Raw genomic sequence first — 21,173 nt, 5'->3', positions numbered from 1 at the left:
GGTAATGTTGTTTTCTACAGTTTATATTATATTGTGTTAATATGTGGTGGTGGTGTTGATAACAGTGTTTCCTACAGTCTACATTATACTGTGTTAATATGTTGTGGTGATGGTAATATTGTTTCCTACAGTCTATATTATAATGTGTTTTTATATAGTGGTGGTGATGTTGTTTTCTACAGTCTATATTATACTGTGTTAATATGTGATGGTGATAACAGTGTTTCCTACAGTCTATATTATACTGTGTTGATATGTGGTGGTGGTGATAATAGTGTTTCCTGCAGTCTATATTATACTGTGTTGATATGTAGTGGTGGTGGTAATGTTGTTTTCTACAGTTTATATTATATTGTGTTAATAAACCTGTCATATTTGAAAATGGTTTCTATCTTGCTCAAAATCTATGTTTATCTTCCTTACTCCTACTGGCCTCACTATTAAATATGGGAAAAGTATATTCATCAACATTATTAGTTACTTTTACAATTTTAAACAGTTCAATTACATTCCCTCTAACTCTTTTATTTTTAATATAAAAACAACTTTGAGGATTTTAATCTCATTTTATGACTATCTTAAGCACCATTTTAGTAACCCTCCTGTGAACCCTTTCCAATAATTGTGTCCTTCCTATGTTAAGGGGCCTCAGACTGAACACATTGTCTCCAAATATGGCCTCACCAGTGACTTGTATAATGAAATTATAACATCTTTAGACTTGTATTCAATATTTCTGTAGATACAACCTAAAATCTTACTTGTCCTACCACTAATAACAGCATATTGTTTTAATGGCTTTAGAGACTGATTAACCACCACACCAAGGTTCTTTCTTTCATGACACTGTTAAGGCTATTCCCATCCAAATTATACTTATAATTCAAATTATGATAACCCACATACATTATCTTACATTATAATTAAAACCCATCTACTATTTATTTACCAAACTCACTATGTTATCTATATTAAGATAGGCCTTAATACTATCTGTAAATTTAAGTAATTTATTGACCATTCCTTCGTCCACGTCACTGATTAAATAGAAAAAAGCAATGGTCCCAAGACTAAACCCTAAGGTACACCATTTGTGACAATAGTCCAGTTTGACTGAAATCAATTTGTAACAACCATATGCTTTCTTCCATCCATTCTTCTGTCCAATTAGTTAACTACACAGATGTTTCTTTACAAGCCTTTCGTGTGACACTTTGTCAAAAGATTTTTGAAACTCCAGATACAGCAAATCGACACTCTTATCGTCATCTACGTAAGCAGTAACATTTTCAAAGCATGTCAAACGATTAGTAAAGAAAGATTTTCCCTTAGTGAAACCATTTTCACCATCTGATAAAATTCTAAACTTTGTTAAATAACTTTGAAAAGTATATTTTAACAGTTATTTCAACAACTTTTTTTCGTACGTAACTAACATAAGATTAATAGACCCATAATTACTGGGACCGTAGCTAATGTAAGACTAATAGGCCTATAATTACGATGACAGTTTTTTATAAATAAAACTAGACAACTTCTAACATTCTGGTACCTGCCTACTATTCAAGAACTTTGGAAAAAAATAGCACATGACTCATATCATATATTCAGTCTTTAACCTTTTTCAAATCCATTGGGTAAATAGTATCTCACCCACAACCTTTATCATTTTATAAACTTTGTATATATTTCTTAACAAGCTCTAAATGAATATGAATATCTTGTTACTTAATTGAATTTTACCATTCACTAGTAAACATTCCATAGAATCAAGGAAAAACTTATTCTGGATAATAACATTTACCCTCATATTCAGTTTATAATTGTCTATGTTCCATTTAAGTAATTTCAGAGTATGTTATGCGGATTCATGTATTAAAAAGCATGTAAAAAACACAGCACCTAATCAATCGTTCGTATTTTGCCACTGTTAACGGGAATGTGGCACAAATATCACTTGTAAACACTTTTACGTCTTGAGAAGTGTCAATAGTAAAGAAATGATATACATCAAGGAAAAGTTGTGAGCACAGAAGATGCATCCTGAATTAAATGTTAATCAAAGTATATCGAAATAATATGAACAGTTAGGGTCCTTACGCTATGTTGAAATAATATGTACAATTAGGGTCCTCACACCATGTTGAAGTAACACAGGATCCTCACACTACAGTGGAATAATATGTGCAGTTAGGGTCTTCACACCATGTTGAAGTAACACTTACAGTTGGGTTCCACACATCACATTGAAGTAATAAAAATCTCACTTCTTGACATGGTACTTAGGGCACCGACTTTAATGTGCAAGTTGTAACTTTGAATCCTGTCACCAAACATGCTAGCTTTGCTGTCTATGTAACTATAACTTCTTGTTGGTAAAAGAGTAGCCCAAGAGTTGGTGTGACTAGGTATCTCTTCTCTAGAATGTCACTGATGGGGTGGCTAGCACAGACAACTTTTAAGTAGTTCTGCATGAAATTCAAAACAAACCAAACCTTAATCTTAATATTCTGTACTGAATGATAAATTTTATTCTCAAAACGTAAGTAATACAAATCGAGTCTGTTTAGAATGACATTTCACCTTTGTGTTTGTCTAAGAATTATTCACAGCTGGATGAAGTAAAGGCCACTGATGTTTTATAATATTAATTACACATATTTCAAACATTCTAAAGTTGTGTCCATCAACAGCCATGGAAATTATTGTAATTTTGTTTCATTGACATTATGTTTTAAGCATTTCTGAAAGGTCTTTTTCATATAATCTAAAGATTCTGTTATATGATATGAGACTTCTCACTCATTGAAATTATAACCGTTGTTATGTAAGTTAGCTACATAATTATCTATTATGTTTTTATATTATATAATTATTGCATTATGTTTCTTATTTGAATATTTTTATGTAATATACATTTTTTGTGTTTTTTCCTCAGGAACGTGCAAATTAATAATGACTGGGCAATTGAATTCTATCAGAAGTTTGGATTTGAGATTGTGGAAACTAAAGAACGCTATTACAAAAGAATAGAACCTGCAGATTCTCATGTTCCTCAAAAAACTCTGAGGTATTCCAAAGAAACACCTCATATAGCAAAGAATGATACAGACCAATCAGAACCTTGAACTGTAACACCTCATATAACACGAAATAATACAGACCAATCAGAACCTTGAATTGTTGAATCTCATACAACACGGAATTATACAGACCAACCAAAACCTTGAATTATTAAACCTCACACAAAACAGAATGACATAGACCAATCAGAACATTGAATTGTTGCACTCGATATAACATAAATGGTATAGACTAATCAGAACACTGAATTATTATTTTAGACAATAAAAATTGAATATAAGTGTAGATCTGAAAAAATGTGACACAAAAATGAATTACGTTTTAGAACAACTTTAACTAGTTGGTTCCCCTGATGTGTACATTTTTTGAGACTTTCTTTGTTCTAAGAAGAAAGAACGAGCCATCTTGTAGTTATGTCTATGAACATATTGTGAATTAAAGTTTAGTTTATTTCTGTTTTTCTTCTTTAGTAAACATAGCTAAGTTTTTGTGAAGAATGTTTTATTACAGTTTTATTTCAACTAAGAGTAAACTTCAAGCTTTGTTTGCATCACTTATAAAATTAATGATCAAAAGGAACTGTGTGGTAAATAGGAGATTAAAGCTACAGAAATGATGTCTTGTTTTCAGTATTAAGTAGAACAGACATCTGTTTTCAGTATTAAGTAGAAGAGACATCTGTTTTCAGTATTAAGTAGAACAGACATCTGTTTTCAGAAATACATGTAATTGAAAGTGAACTAAAATATATCTGCAAAACCTTTAAAACTGTAAAAATGTACATGAGCCAACCTTGTAACAATCTAAAATTGATACTTCATTAAAGCTGAGTGATTAGTAGAATTTAATAACTGAACTCATTAATAAGTGATGTTCAATTAATCGATTATTGTCATATAACACTTGGATACTTGAACTAATCATAAACACTCATTTTGACTGGTTAATTAATTTCAACACACTAATTAATGAATTTGATGCTCATAGTTAATAAAATTAATTGTCCATCTCTGTGCTTTGTATGTTACAAGGAGAGCCTGTTATTACTGTTTCTCCACAATATTATTTTAGTGTATTTTTACTATTATTACAGTTCTTTTGTGACTTATTCTGTTACTATATTTTATCTTGTTTTAAAACAAAATCATATTTACAGCTTGAGAACCGTTCGTAAAGCCAGGCTGAATAGTAAAGTTATTTTGTTGCCATAACAACCTGATACCTTATAAAATACATTGCAAATCTTTACTTTAGTACATTTATTAAACCATATGTATAAAAATACATGTTTTATTCACAAATTAGTGTGTAAATAAATCTTGTACCTGTTGTGGTTTATGATGTTTTGATAATTATTAAATAACGAAAGAACAGACTATAGTTTTCAGAGTATCGTAAATAATTCTGGTCAGTCAAATAATATAGAATAAGTTAAATAATCTTTTGATGTAAGACGTTTGTTAAATATTTATTCTACAACTTGTATCCTGTAAAGAATTATATATATCTATGTTCTTTCTAGGCTATCTGAAAACTATTTATGACCCATGTAATATAATTCTGTAAATGTTTTATTATGATTAGAAATAAAATATATTTTAAAATGCTTGTATTGGTGATTCAGACACATTTGTGGAACTGTGTACAGGTTTTCTAGCTACATTATGACACAGTGGTATGTCAGCAGACTCATAATGCTAGAATCTGGGTTTCGATACCAGTGACTGGCAGAGCACAGATGCAGCTTTGTGCTTAACTTCAAAACAAACAGGATATCTAGATGTGCAGGTAAGTAAACTTGTTAAGCCTTCGATGAAATGATAGTAGACAGCAATACAATGTACAGTTGACGTATGAATGCTCAACAGAAATAAATGTATTAAATAATTTGTTTCATGTAGTTCATGATAATGAAGTGTCATTTGTGAGATTAAAAATGATGACAAAAAATGTGGTATTTTAGTAAACAACTTTTTATATACATACCTAAAATGATCCATTCTTCAATACCAAAACTTAAAATTATTTAAATATATATATATATATATATATGTATATTTCACATGTTGCATTTAATAAAATTAAAAACAAACACCAAACACTGTAATTTATTATATTAAACAACGTTCAAATCTTTCTTCTTTTTTTTCATCTGAGATGAAAGTTTTAGTTCATTTATCAGTGATTCCATTAAACTCTATAAATTATTGTGTTAAAGGATGTTTGAACCTTTGTTCTGTATATCAGGTCAGATGAAAGTTTTATTACATTTATCCGTGATACCAACAATACTGTAATTTAGTATGTTAATGTTGTTTGAACCTTCGTTCTATACGTTAGCTGAGATGAAATTTTTAGTTCATTTATTTGTGATACCACAAAACACTATAATATAGTATGTGAAAGGCGAATTGAACCTTTTTCTGTGTATCAACTCAGATGAAAGTTTTAGCTTATTTATCTGATATAACACCAGACATTATAATTTATTATGTTAAACGATGTTTGAATCTTTGTTATCTATGTTAGTTGTAATTAAAGTTTTAGTTAATTTATATGACACCACCAAACTATATAATTTAGTATGTTAAAGAATGTTTGATCCTACGTTATTTACGTTAGCTTAGATGAAAGTTCTATTTCATTTATCTGTAATATCACTAAACACTGTAATTTAGTATGTTAAAGAACGTCTGAACCTTTGTTCTGCATGTTAGATTCGATGAAACGATTAGTTCATTTATCTGTGATAACACTAAACACTATAATTTAGCATGTTAAAGAATGTTTGAACCTTTTATCTGTGTGTCAGCTCAGATGAAAGTTTTAAATCATTGATCAGTGATTTCATTAAACATTATTATTTTGTATTTTAAAGGTATTTGAATCTTTCTTCTACAGACATATAAAAAAGATAGGACACCCTATGAAAGCCTGTGTATTTTTGTAACATTTTTGGATATATATATATTTAATCTCAATTTTAACAATACTGAGAGATTATAGGAATATAACTAAACAATTAAAACTGAATAAAAGACTTTTCAAGATCTTCTGTAAATGTAATTCCACAAAAATGCATATTCTAACTGAGGAAAAGTTAGGACACCCTACCCCTAATAGCTAGTGTTACCCCCTTAGGCTGAAATAACTGCAGTGAGACGCTTCTTGTAGCCATCTACCAGTTTCTGACATCGGTTTGAAGAAAGTTTGCCTCACTGGTCAATGCAGAATTCTTTCAGCTGTGAGATGTTTGAGGGGTTTCTTGCATGTCCAGCCCGTTACAAGTCACCCCACAGCATCTCAATGGGATTAAGATATGGGCTTTGGCACGACCATTCCAGGACTCACCGTTTCTTAGTTTTCAGCCAGTTTTTGGTAGATTTACTGGTATGTTTTGGGTCATTGTTGTGTTGCAGGGTCCAGTTCCGCTTCAGCTTTAATTTTCTTACAGATGGTCTCACATGTTCCTCAAGCACCCTCTGATACACAGTAGAATTCATGCTGGGTTCTATGATAGTGAGCTGTCCAAGTCCTGCTGCAGCAAAGCAGCCCCAATCCATGACACTTCCACCTCCATGCTTCACAGTTGATATGAGATTCTTTTTCTGGAATGCTGTATTTGGTTTACGCCAAACATGTCCTCTGTTTTGGTGTCCAAATAATTCAATTTTAAACTCATCTGTCCAAAGAACATTATTCCAGAAGTCCTGGTTTTTGTATACATTCACTCCTGCAAACTTAACTCTGGCCTTGATGTTTCTCTTAGAGAACAAAGGTTTCCTCCTTACACACCTCCCATGCAAGTTAAACTTGTGCAGTCTCTTTCTGATTCTAAAGGCATGCACTTTCACATCAACAGTAGCCAGAGCCTGCTGTAGGTCCCGTGATGACATGTTAGGGTGTTTGGAGACCTCTTTTAGCATCTTGCGGTCTGCTCATGGAGTGAACTTACTTGGACGACCAGACCTGGGCATGTTGGCAGTTGTTTTGAAAGCCCTCCACTTGTTGACTATTTTTCGGACAGTGGAATGTCTGATTTCAAAATCATTTGGGATCTTTTAAAATCTTTTACCAGACTCATAAGCTGCTACAATTTTCTTTCTGAAGGCCTTAGACAGCTCTTTTGCTCTCACCATGGTGCTCACTCTCACTTCAACAATCAGTAACACACCAAACTAAATGTCTGATGATTAAATAGGGCAAGCCTCATTCAAAATGCTGAGTAACGATCTTCTAATCATGTGCACCTGGCGTGATACACCTGTGTGTGAGTTGAGCCATTTTAAGTAGGAGTAAATGTGGGGGTGTCCTAACTTTTTCCTCAGTTAGAATATGCATTTTTGTTGAATTACATTTACAGAAGAACTAGAAAAGTTTTTTCTTCAGTTTTAATAGTTTAGTTATATTCCTATAATCTCTCAGTATTGTTCAAATTGAGATTAAATATCTATATATCCAAAAATGTTACAAAAATACACAGGCTTTCATAGGATGTCCTAACTTTTTTCACATGACTGTATATATCAGCTCAGATGAAAGTTTTAGTTCATTTATCCGTAATCACCCTAAACACTGTATTAAAGGATGTTTGAACCTTTCTCCTTTTTCAGCTGAAAGAAAAGTTTTAAACAATTGATCTGTGATTCTACCAAACACTTTAATTTAGTACGTTAAGTATGTTTGAACCTTTATTCCATACGTCAGCTCATATGAAAGTTTTAGTTCATTTATCCCTGTATTTTTGGATAAAACAATGATTTAAGATTTTATTCAAGTTGTAGTTCAAACTAGAATTGTTCTTTGCAATTCACATACAGTTCTTCAGAATGTGGAATTCACATTTATTTTTCCTATGTACTCAAGTGTGTTCCTAAGTGTGTTGTACTCAAGTACTGTGAAGTGACAACATGAATAAGTGAAGTTCATCCGAAAAGGAATGAACACTCGACGGTCTAATAGAGTTATAGATAGTGTAGCTTCAGTTATTAATGTCTCTTAGAAAATTTTTAATTTTTCACTTATTGTATACGAGACAATGACCTACAAATCAACTGGACCATTAACATCAGCACTGCTTTCTCCAGTTCTAAAGCTGATGTTCATTCAGTTATGTAAACATATCTTTAGTTTACATCCAACATCTGATTTCAAGGCTCACATCAAGTAAAGAGTTGTTTCAGTTTTTTAGCATGTAATAATTGACAATAACATGTGTGGTGGTGACGTTAAACCTGAAGGTACATTATATTATAAATATATTAATGATCATAATTATTTACATTTATATTATAACTGTAGATATATCAATTTTTATTATAATACCAAAAAGGGATTTCCATAGACCAGTGAAGTAAGCTGAGGGAATCTTGTAACAATAGTCCGTGTCATCTGGACTCTTGTCTTGCTGACATGATCAGGTAATAGATGAAAAGTTGTTATTTTTGAACTATTATACCAGAACATTAGTAAACTTATCATTGTATTATTAGTATAGATGAGCATAATATATCTTAAACAATACTTTGAATGGTTGTTTTTCGCTTATGAATTTGATAGGATGGTTTTTCAGCATGTTAATTAAACGAAGTCCTTGTCAATTCCTACTATTACCGTGTTTCTCCGATAATAAGACCTACCCATAAAATAAGACCTAGTGTGATTTTTGGGGATAATTTTAATATAAGCCCTACCCTTAAAATAAGCCCTAGTTAAGAGTGGCAGGAAGAGGAAAGAAATAAAAAAAAATTAATTTATTAATTAATTTAATAGTTAGTTAATTAGTTTGTTTAAGTATTAATCAGTTAGTTTAATAGTTTAATAATAGTTTATTTTAAATGGTTAGTTTAATAGTTCTACTTTGTAACTTCATTTTTTTAATATATCAAAATAAGACATCCCCCGAAAATAAGCCCTAGTGTCATATTTTGGAGTGAAAATTAATATAAGCCCTGTCTTATTTTCGGAGAAACACGGTAGGTACATTAGAGAAACGACTCTTATAATGATATTCAGTGAATTAGTTCAGTTACATAAAATACAACCTGAAAATAGTTTTTTTCCTCTTCATAAACCTATTCTTATCAGATGTTTAGAGACACTTCTAAATTACTTTTATCTGAAAAGAAAACTGTTTATTCCTGAAATGATTAACTAAAACATAATGAGTCTAATGCTTATTAATAAGGCCTAATTAACAATTGATTTCATGAATGTTTAGTAATTTAGGCTTTGGCATCTTAAAAACTGGTTGAGTTGGAAACATTCTGCCATAACTCCTTTATCCGAGATTTGTATTTCTTGAGCCTTGATTTTTACATAACGACGTCTTGTTTAATGATGCTTTTACCGCATTCTAAATACGCTATACATACTACGGTGATTTACAGGGAGTTGTTTTAGGCCTACAGAAATTTTTCTAACTGGAACAAATCGGTCGCTTTATACCAGGTGCATTAGAACAGATTGGTTATAACGTTTCATGTAATAAGTAGGTCTCGTAGTGAATGTTATTATATTTTGTATGATAAGTACGTCTCACATTGAACATTTTTATGTTGTACATAATAAGTAGATCTCATATTGAAAGTTATTATGTTTTCTGCGATAAGTAGGTCTCACCTTGAAACATTGAATGTTATTGTGTTTTATGTAATAAGTAGGTCTCATGTATCTCAGAACGGCTGGTATGGGTATTAACATATGATAAGGAGCGCACAACGTTTAGACCTTCCTAGGTCATATTCAGGTTAAGAAAGAGAGAGTTTGCAAGTGACCGTTGTCGGACACTTGTCTTAGGGACCAGAGTATAAACGGGTACGGGATTGTAGTGGGCGTTGCAGTTGGATGTTAGGTTAATAATAAATTTAGTGTAGGTATAAAGGTGTTCCTTATACTGGTTTAATTTTGGCTTACATTACTGTACAAGTAAGGCTTCTTTGGTTTTGCGTTTATTTATATTGTTTCCCTACTTAGTATCTGGGTGTTTTTTATGGTTTTGTTGTGTTTATTTGATTTTCAGTGTTCAAAAACGTGTGAAGGTGTTTTTTGTTTCCCCAACATAGAAGTCGTGACAGTTGTTGCATCGTATTTTATAAATTATGTAGGTCTCATATTGAAACATTGACCGTTATTTTTTCTGTGATAAATATGTTTCATATTGAATATTTTTTATGCTTTCTGTGATAAGTAACTCTCATTTTGAACATTTTTACGTTTTATGTGATAAATTGGTTTGATACTGAATTTTATGTTTCTGTGACAAATAGGTTTCATATGGAAAAATATCATGCTTTGGTAATAAACAGGTTTAATATCGAAGCAGTGTTATGTTTTCTTTGATAAGTAGGTCTCATATTGAAAACATTAAAGCATATTGCGAAACCGATTTTTAAACAGGTCTTTTATTTTTCATTGAGAAATTAACAAACATTTAAAATTAACATGTGAATGTGCCTTATAATGAGGAAAGAAATTCAACTATAAAAGTAGAATAATTAATAAAGAAGCTTTAATATCAACATAGAACAGTGATATATAAAAACATGAATTTATTTACAAAGTATTAAAACTAGACGAAAACAAAAAATGTAACGTGATATATATATAGTTTACTAATACAGATGACGTGCTTGTCAGTGGTTTATCTCAACCTTTATTGACTTTGTTTTATCAGAGACATAACGTGTAACCAGTCGTGCAGTATTTATCACCAGTACATAATAAATATTACTAACTTTAATTGATTTTCACATTATTTTATAATGATAAAGGCTTCTTATTAGAACAGCACTGTTTGAGATAGGAACTATAAAAACTTGGAGCAAGAATACATCACCGGAAGGTTTTACCTGTTTTGGTTTTTGAACTTCATGGTAATTCCAAAATATAATAAAGAAGTAGTGCGTTCTACTCATACAACCCTTGTTTATTAAATAAATTAGTTATGAATTACCTTGAAATCCGTGTATTCTCAACTTTATGTGAAGCAGAAAATAATAATTTATCACAAACTATGTAAGACACATACAGAGGCTTAACACCAGGAAATATTCATACGATTGTTAACTCGTAGCCCCTTACCGTCTAAAGAGAGAGAGAGAAACTATTATCAATTGAATCTTTGTCCGATTAGGATAAATAAAATATTATCCGTCTTTTGTTAGGATTTTAAATCCTAAATTTCTAGTGTTACCCTTAAGGCTAGTGTCATCCTATGTAACTTGTCTGTTATACTGTTGTTTGTTGCTGTCTCTATTTACATATCACAAAGATATAATTTTAAAGTTCAGTATTTTAATATATTATTATATTTATGAATTAAACGAGTTTAAACTTTAAGTTTAATACTGATAAATGTTAATATAAAAGATGTCAATATTTTTGGTTACTGTAACTTACAGGTGACAAATTTCTTGGTTAACATACACACAGTTCTGTAGTTTAACAGTCTAAATAAACCACTCAATTATTTGTTGTTCCTCAATTTAATATTTTTTTTTTTATATAGGTGATGAACCCACTTATAACTTACCAAAATATATCTCACAAAAACACAGAAAAACTTCAAAGTAAACATTTTCCACCACATTTCCATAATAAGTGCATTAGAGACTAAGTACAACGTTTTTGGCTTTTAGTGTTATTTGTAGTCTTATATCCTACGGGACAGCAACGTAGAGTTAATTGTTCTATAATTTATACACGATGTAAAATATATATACTATTAAAAGATGTTTATAACGTAGTACGTTGATTCGCTTAATAAACATTGTAATAACATCAAAAATTAATTAATAAGTTTGTTTTATATTTAAATTATATTTTAATTCGAGAAAATTAAGATGAATTTAATGTTACGCGTTAGGATAAATACAGGCAACGCAGCTCTTCTGGGCATAGCATAACCTCCAGGAAATTTGCATAAGAACCAAATCTGTACAGTACATTACAATCTCTTCGTCATGTTTCACTGCGTAATTACAGCAATACTTATGCTATAGGACACGTAGATGTTACATAGAAACTTCTGATTCTTGGCAGAAGTATCTGACTAGCATAGACAATTAACTGTACAACTTAATAAGTTTCTAGAGACGTAGAAATAATACAAATGTTGATGTTCACTAAACTCTGACGAAAACAGTCATTTAGTCTGGAATAACATGTATATTAAACACTTGAAACCATTAGTCTAGAATTTCATTTTTCTTCGGATTTTCGTCTTTCACTACACAACATAAAACAGAACAACATAAACCGTATACAAGTGTAATAATAAAGTCAATAAAGAAATCAAACAAAAGTCGCTGTCTTGTCAACGTGTTTCTCTCTCAACCTTCCATACGTTCTTTAATGAAACGTGGGCTACACAGAGCACAACAAGGCTTAACTCTAACAAGAATTTCAAATTTTATCGTGTAATTAGATTAGTAATTATTGTCCTTAATACTTTTAAACGTTTTTTATATATTGTTCTATCCAGTCTAGATAGGAAGATACTTTTGTATACAGGCCGGGAAGTAGAGGCCTTGCACATCCGATTCCAGCAGATACAACTCCAATGATCACAAACTTATCTCCTTCTTTCACCAACAGAGGGCCACCAGAGTCACCCTACCAAAAGACAAAGGAAATTCTTGAACTATGAGTCTACAAGTTATAAAATTCTGAATAATTTGGGGTTATATATTTAAAGAAATAAGATGCAAAATTTATATTAAAAATTTGTTTTAAAATACAAAAGAACCAGACAAAATATTCAATATCTAGAACAAATTTATTTTGACACATTTATCCATGAGTATTTTAATTGCTGAAAAGATCAACACGTTTATAGGGATGGAAATATTTTCCTAACGTACACGGTAACAATTAATGACTTTCGTACATCTTCAAATGGTCAAAGAACCACAGTAAGAATACATCAGACTCATCTCGTTCACATATTTTAGTATTAAACTGACGGCACAACGACTCGTTGAGTTTTCGCAATTAGAAATAAAAGTTTAGAAGACGGCATTAAAACTGAATTTTACTTTCTTCAAACGTAAGTTTGAACACCACACACACAAAGACAATCTAGTTTGTCACCATAAACTTCGTACATCAGACTTGGTAGCAGTGAGGCTGTACCTATCATGTGTTAATAGATTCTATTCCTTACCTGACAAGAGTCTTGCCCTCCTTTCCTGAAGCCAGCACACATCTGTCCATTCTGTAGAGTGACCAATTTTCCGGCCTCATGATACCAGTTTTCACACTGGGTAAAGTCCATCACTGGTACGTTCACTTTCTGAAGTCGCTTGGCACGTTCGCCACCTGGTAATCCATAAGGTTATTATTTTAATAAATAGTTTTGCTGTTCACCTCTACGATACTTGCCATTTTAAAAAGAAAACTGTTAAAGATTGTTTTAGAACACAGTGTGAAACATGTGGCATAAATGTTACCACAGGTGGATATTTTCAGTTTTCATAGCTATAAAAGAAAAAGAAAGAAACTGAAACACCCACCACGCAGCGATTAAAAAAGTTAAAACGAAAATAATAAGACTATTGCCCACTAGATGGTCCTTTTTTCACTGAATGATAGTATATAAAGAAAAGTGATTTTTTCTAATCTACCATTTTAGGGAATGGAAAATTGATTTACTTTTTTATTAAAATCTTATTATTAATTGGAAGCAAATAAAGAAAGGAAATAGCGTTTACCTGCGTCCGGATCTTCTTTAAAGCCCCAGCCAACGACAGTGCCTTCCTGGTTTACATAAGAGCTCGAGGCCTCCGGTAGGCAAACGGGTCTGACGTAATCAGAAAACGTAATGTCTTTTGCCAATCTCAGAATAGCTATATCGTTATAATATCGCTTGGGATCAGAGTATTTAGGATGAACAATAATTTGTTGGATATTGATATCTTCGGTTTGATGATTTTCCTTTTCTGACAAATCAAACTCGCCAACACGCACAACAAAATGACGGGCAGTGTATCTGGCAAAAATTACATGTCTTTCAATACTACTTGTCAATTTTCAGGTTTTCGTGCATATCATGTAACTTAAGTCAGACTAAAATTCTTGCCAAGCACCATTCTATATAATAAAATCTAGAATACTTTACAAACACCAGTGTAGAGAATAAAGTGAATACTTCCCAAGCACCAGTGTAGAGAATAAAGTGAATACTTCCCAAGCACCAGTGTACAGATCAGAGTGTAAAACCAAAACCTTAAACAACTGGACTATTTGCCACTAGCGGGTTGTTTCTTCAGTAGCCGCGAACTTGGAATTATTTCAGGTAGTATTAGAGCAAATTAATCTATAAAACATTTTCTTCCTTTTTATTAGATATAGTTTTGTGTACCAGCAATACCAAGCATGGGTAGCAGGTATGCTGGTTCGATTTTATTACTTATCAGTATCTTCATCAGACTACCCTCAAACTGAAATTATTTTTAAGCAGGATTACAGCAAATTAATATATGAGACCTTGAGTGTGGTTAAACACATCAATCTACAGCGTTTGACCTTTCAAGTCTAACGCTGAAATTAGTTCTCAAATCGGTCAATAGATGACAGACCTATGTGTTAATCGTTTGTACTTGGAAACACTCGTGAGGATGATGTTGGTTTTCTTATAGTTTTTAACTATTGATTTGTAAAAAATATATATCTCGCTTTCAAAACTTATTGTTAAACAGGCACTAGGTAAACTTACTCGGTTATATTATAATAAAAAAATTGTATATTCAACACAGAATTTTATAGCCAGATGGAAGGCTTAACCATTAAGTCAAAAAGTCATTACGTGTACAGTTCATCTCATTGCTGGATACATATAAAACGACTGGATTAGTAACTATTAATAGAACGAGCTTTATATTTACAGTGACTTCGTAAGTTTTATGTTGTATTTTAATAGAGGATGCTAGAAACACACGGAACCATTCGCGACGTGTTTTTTTTTTCACAGATAAATATAAACGTAAAAAAACACACACAAAAAGTTCATCATCGAGTCATCAAAAAAATCACTGGATGTTTTTAGTAAACCTTAAACATCTACTTACAAGTGCACACAGTGAGCTGCCGTTAGAATCCACCGTTCATTTAAAATTGTTCCCCCACAATGATGTTCTTTGTTGAATCGAATAGAAACCTACACAAGGAAAATTGCAATAAAAAATGGTATAAGGCGAAACGACATTTTTTATTTGTAAACAAATAAAATGTAATAATTAACACTTTATATAATCAATGAGTTAAAATGTACCATACTTGAATAATCACTTAAGTCGCCATCGTATGGTTTTCAGTTGGGTATTCATATGTACAGTTGATTAGGATACAAATGTACAATTTTAGTAAGACGTAGATTTTACACTTTCACATAAATCACCTTTTCACTATCCGTAATGAGCGGATGTAGTAATTCATTTTTCGTAGTTATCATGAAAACAATGTGAAAGGAGCTACCAAACTATAACTCTTGAAAAATAGAAATAATTTAACAACAACAAAAAAGTCAAATGTTATCAACCTTCTTTCTTGTTTATATGACAGACAGTCATATAAGATTGGGGGAAATATTATGTTACGCATTGTCCAGTGTCTAAAAGCCAACAGTTTTTATCTACACGTGTAAGGACATCATCTCAGCAATAAATATTTTATTTTTGTTATAGGCCTGGAATCTTTTGACACACTATACGTCGTTTTTTTTTACCCATAATAAATACAGTTTAAATCATATCTTTTCCCCCTAATAAACGTAGTGTATCGTCATTCAGTTTTATCGTGAGTGTAAAAACTGGTTATTTATTTTGAAATATCAGAGATTAATAAATAATGATATAATGAGATTCAAACAATGTAAGAGCCAACCAATTATAAGATAAAGACGATCGACAGAGAATTCGACACTCATTGACATATGCGGTATCACTAAAGCAACTACCAATATTTTCAAAATACACAAACATCAACAAATACCGAATCTCTGTAAGATCCTTCAAAGAAAATTATAATAAATAACTTACTGCCCAAGGGAACTCTCCATCATAAGCATCTGAGCCTCTGACAATACGACTATTTCTAACTCGTTGTCGACCGCACAGGCTTTGTACAGCTATAAGAACAAATCAACAACCATAAGTCTGACCTCAACAACAAAAATAACTGGTAAGATATTAACTGAACTTTGTCCATTTTCATTTGTTATCATGGTTAAACAAAATATCACACATAAAACATGCTCGAGAACATAAGTTCTGCTTGTTGTATTGTTATATACTTATCTATGTAAGAACATGATTTTTAACAATATAAAAAATGGTTACAGTATAGTCCTTAAGGCTGGACCAGAAGCCAAAAATGACCACCTTACTTAAAACGTAATGAAGCAAATAATTAAATATTTCGTTTTGTAATTATTCCCTAGAAATGTTAAAGGTGCTACATAGCTTACTCAAAACATTTATAAACACAGATGAATCCAATAGAACATTCTTTATTACTATTTAAAATCAGTGGTGAATCCAACAAAACATTATTTTCGAAAACTGAAAAAACACGAACCAATATCTGGACAAGAGTTGCTTCCAACATCTTAAAACTCTACTGGTAATATACTCTATAATTCTCAGAGATAACCACGACCTTACGCTGGAAAATCGTCAGCCTCTAAGCCTCAGCCAGGACATAGATATGATGCCGCGAAAATTAAAATTCTTTCAGGTGGGATCAAAGTAAATTAATGTATCACACCTTGTGCGTGGTGAAACATCAATCGAAATGGTTTTATCTTCTGAGTACAAAACTGCAACAAAATTTGTTACGGAGCTATGAACTAAAAGTTTGTACTTGAGAAACTCGGCGTCATTCTATGAGCCGCTTTGCTGTGACTAAAAATATAACAAACAATTGGTTGGTAATCACGTTAGAAAAGTTACATTCAATTTTATTCATAAATGTCTCTCAAGAAATCACGGAAGAAAGTTATAGAGGGTACAACATATGTATCACCTGGTTTCCTCAGAAAGTTAATCCGACTTTAATAACTTATTTATGGCTGGAAATTTATAAAGAGTTGAGTAGATTGTGAGAATATGTATTTAAATATTACGTGACGTCTCATTACCTATTATAGGCCTAACGTTCACCTTAGAGTTTCAGTTGTTGTTGATTAAGTAATTACAACTTGGGTGAAGATGTTACCTCTGGAGTTAAAATAATTATTCCTAGGAAGCGTAAGAATCAGTTAGAGTAAGTTGATAAAATAGAAAGAAACAAGATAAACTAAATGTAATTCTAAAAGATCTAAAACCTGATTATTAAATAAGGAAATGAAAATGTAAACAAACAAATTAAGAAACTTGGGTATAGAATATGAAAACACTTCACCATTCAAAACTTGTAGCAAGCTTGTTACAGCAATAATATATGAGAATAACTAGTAGCAGGCGTATACAACTTATAGCAATGTTGTATAAACATAGCTTGTAGCAAGCTTGTTACAGCAATAATATATGAGGATAACTAGTAGCAGGCGTGTACAACTTATAGCAATGTTGTATAAACATAACTTGTAGCAAGCTTACATATATATGATTTGTAACAAGCTACTACAAATATAAATTGCAACAAGTTTATATAAAGATAATTTATCATCTGCATAAATCCACACAACGCAAATGTATTTAGCACTTTGATATTCAGAATATAAGTTGGTTAGAGTACATATTCCAGGTAGAAATATTTTAAAAGATGTTAATTAAAAAAAAAGATATTTTTATGAAATATGAGGGAAAAATATAAGATCACAACACCTTGTAACATAAAACTATATACTTCTAACTTTCACATGAACCTTATTAGAATAAGAAACAAGAGAAAGGTCACGTCTCTCGTTTATCACTGAGGTCACGTAATTAAGACCTTCCTTCCAGTTCCCAAATAAAACAAACCCGTAACCGGGGTTGCGTGGAAACGAGGCTATCAGATCTAGTTTTCAAAACTGTCGTCATCTGATGATTGGTGTATACACCAATATACACCAATCTGATTCTCTAACGTTTACTCATAAACACTCGAGTATCGCTTCCTTCATACCTTCGTGTTAACATTTTGACCATTAAAACTGAATAGATTTAACTTTGAACAGGAACTGTTACTAGTTCAGTACATTTGGAATTTATTGTATCAACAAACCATTGAATATTTTTTTATTACTATTTAATATATGAATGCATTCAGGCGACGACAACAGAGCTAGTATATCTGCCGTACTAAAGATTTAAGCAACTGAATTGGAAAATAGAAATAGATCGACTTAAAATTATAACAATCGAAACTTTAAATACTTTACAACCACTTTAAATTATTAATTAACCATAGATTGTATTTCATAATTTGTATCAAATAATCCCAAACATTAAACACAAGCCTTTGATCTCACTGCAAGGTTCGAACCCTTAGTTTTAGTATTAGAAGTTGGTAAGCGTACTGCTTTGTCACAGGGTGGTTTCCCATACATAAATAATATATTGTAAAAATATAGGTAATTACAGACAGGTCGAACGCGACCTCTTCATGCAGAGGTTTTATTATCACTACAAACGTAAGACATGGGACCCTATTACTCAGGATAATAAACGTATCTTTGGAGATTCTGATTGAAAAGTAATGGTAAAACGTTTTGATATCTGCAACATTTTCCTAGATTCTTTTATAAATTAAATTCTCTCTTCATTACTGTACCTTTTATTGATTACAAACAATAACACGAACAATTTTAAAGCTGTATTTTCTTGTGGCTGACGGAGCAGTTGTAAGCCTTAGAAACTAGGCTCAGCAAAATATTACAGAAACACATTCTCATAGTGAATTTGTTACTGTTTTGAGACATTTCTCTGCACAACCATGATTTTAGTTCAAACATTCATGAACGTTTAAAACTGTAACGACAATTATAATCATTCACTTGTGACGGGGATCGAGTGTCATTATGTTAACTATAGAATTGTTGTATTAGTACCATTATAATATTATCCATAGAACTGCTATATTAGTATCATTATAGTATTAACCATACAGTTGTTCTATTAGTTCATTATAATATTAACCATAGAGTTATTATAGTACATTTTCCAAAATTTAGTGCTGGATATTTTTTTGTATTTAGTGTGGGTGTGATAAATAACAGAGATATTTTCTGTTTTCATTGCGAGATATTTGGATATTTTTATTTTCAAACCACAAATCACCCGCTTGATGAATAATAAAGCAGAAACAATGTCTGAGGATTTCACTTTGATTAAATACTAAATGAAAGCAAAGCTTCTTGAACCAATCGCGAAACCGAGTTCATAACAGAAACCGTTGTTCTGAGGCACGTGTAACGATGGATGCCCCCTGATGTCAACTCATGAAAAACAAGTTACAACATCATAGGTCTGCATTGACTACACTTACCTGCTGAATGGATGGGTGAAGAAACCAACGTCAGGATCGTCCAGAAAGCGAACATCAGATACTCAGTTACTTTGACCGAATACATCACTTGCACAAATACAAGACAGTGTTAACCAATTGGTTGAATGTTTAGACAGCTCTGTAGAAAGACCGTGAGCGGACAGACGTCGACTGACGGCATACAACTGTTGCTCTCGGCTATTTAAACCTGCAAAAGAAAATGTGGGTTATACGGGATACAGCTATGGACAGTTGTCCTCGTTGACCCACTGACCGCAATCCACTCATACTCCGTGAGTGGACAACCTGACCCATTGAAAGTAAAAGTGATGAAGCAACTTATGTGCCACACCCTCTGTAACGTGACCTGTATCATTTTCACTTTTAGGACATTTGGAATAAGTGATGTCACTGTCATGCCAATAGAATAGGTTAATTAGTATATTTTGGTCTTTCAATATAAAACTAATTTCTCAGTCATGAGTTACACACGTTCCAATAAATATATCGGTGACTGGTCCGTTATGAATACCTTTACTGTGCACAAAAGTACATGAAACCAGTCAGAGTTTCTGTTTGAATCTGAGAACATTAAGTCTCACTGGTGTTCCAAAGATATAACTCAAATGTTTTACAGACATTTCGGGTGTGTACTTCAGTTATTCTCTAAAGTAATTCATACAACGTTTGAAAATTCCTTCAGGGCAACTTGGCAAAAAAGCGACACGAATAGCCATTTAATGTCGAACAAAGGAAGCTTTTATTGTTAATTTTAAATGTTTTCTTCTTTAAGTTTTAAGAATAGAATGTTTGTCTGTTCTTAAAGACAAAGATACACGCATAATGGGCTACTTATACTGTATCCACCGTCTGAGCTACTAAAGTAATTAGGTTTCTAGCAGATGCAGTTAAATAGAACCACCAGAAGATTTTAAAGACAATTACTGAATTTAGACAAAGTCGAGGATTGATCCTCTTCGGAGCTGACGGGATGGGCTCGAATTTAGACAAAGTCGTGGATTGATCCTCTTCGGAGCTGACGGGATGGGCTCGAATTCATGCGACAATACAATATAATCCTCACGCTTAAAACCGTGGTTGTGTTATTACAATGACAGTCTCTGCGCCTGCCGGCTAGCTATAGTAGCTAGGAATTGCTAACAGTGGTAGCTCTGCCACAAATACAGCTGTACCTAGATAAACCTGGAAATTACAAAACCAAACCGTATGTTCAAAGTGTTTCTATTAACTATATTTTTAATAAAACGCGGAATTTCTAAACTGCAGTCAAAACCTCTCTCACGTTAAAGCTAGTAAAACTGATGACTAACCTATGATTTGAATGACTATTCTAAAAATATACGCGGGTTTGAATCCCTTTCACACCAAACATGCTCGCCCTTTCAGCCGTTGGAGGATTATAATGTGATAGTCAATCCAACTATTCGTTGGTAAAAGAGTAGCCCAAGAGTTGGCGGCGGTGGGTGGTTATGACTAACTACCTTCCTTCTAGTCTTACACTGCTACATTAGGGACGGCTAGCATAGATAATCCTCATGTAGCTTTGCGCGAAATTCAAAACAACCTAAAACAAACTACAAAGATATTAAACTTCAACA

The 21,173-nt window shown here is 32.1% G+C and overlaps 1 protein-coding gene across 1 annotated transcript; it reads right to left on the bottom strand.

Moving 5' to 3' along the window:
• Positions 1–10,656: 10,656 nt before the first annotated feature.
• On the bottom strand, positions 10,657–19,714 carry LOC143239584 (serine proteinase stubble-like). Its single transcript, XM_076480786.1, has 6 exons — positions 19,555–19,714; positions 16,122–16,210; positions 15,153–15,241; positions 13,797–14,074; positions 13,250–13,404; positions 10,657–12,699 (listed from the first exon to the last, which is right to left on the bottom strand). Exons 1-6 carry the CDS (start codon positions 19,637–19,639, stop codon positions 12,538–12,540), a joined length of 858 nt encoding a protein of 285 aa, XP_076336901.1. The 5' UTR covers positions 19,640–19,714; the 3' UTR covers positions 10,657–12,537.
• Positions 19,715–21,173: the final 1,459 nt, after the last annotated feature.

The sequence above is a fragment of the Tachypleus tridentatus genome, chromosome 13, assembly GCF_004210375.1.
Source record: "Tachypleus tridentatus isolate NWPU-2018 chromosome 13, ASM421037v1, whole genome shotgun sequence".
NCBI lineage: Eukaryota > Metazoa > Arthropoda > Merostomata > Xiphosura > Limulidae > Tachypleus > Tachypleus tridentatus.
This window is presented reverse-complemented; position numbering and strand designations above follow the sequence as displayed.

What these genes read in the sequence shown, in the direction of transcription:
- LOC143239584 (XM_076480786.1), bottom strand. Translation starts at nt 19,639, where the DNA reads ATGTATTCGGTCAAAGTAACTGAGTATCTGATGTTCGCTTTCTGGACG. An exon ending in GCAGCTCACTGTGTGCACTT is followed by an intron (nt 14,075 to 15,152) that starts GTAAGTAGATGT and finishes AATTTTTGCCAG; the next exon opens with ATACACTGCCCGTCATTTTG. An exon ending in GAGGGCAAGACTCTTGTCAG is followed by an intron (nt 12,700 to 13,249) that starts GTAAGGAATAGA and finishes GTCTTTTGGTAG; the next exon opens with GGTGACTCTGGTGGCCCTCT.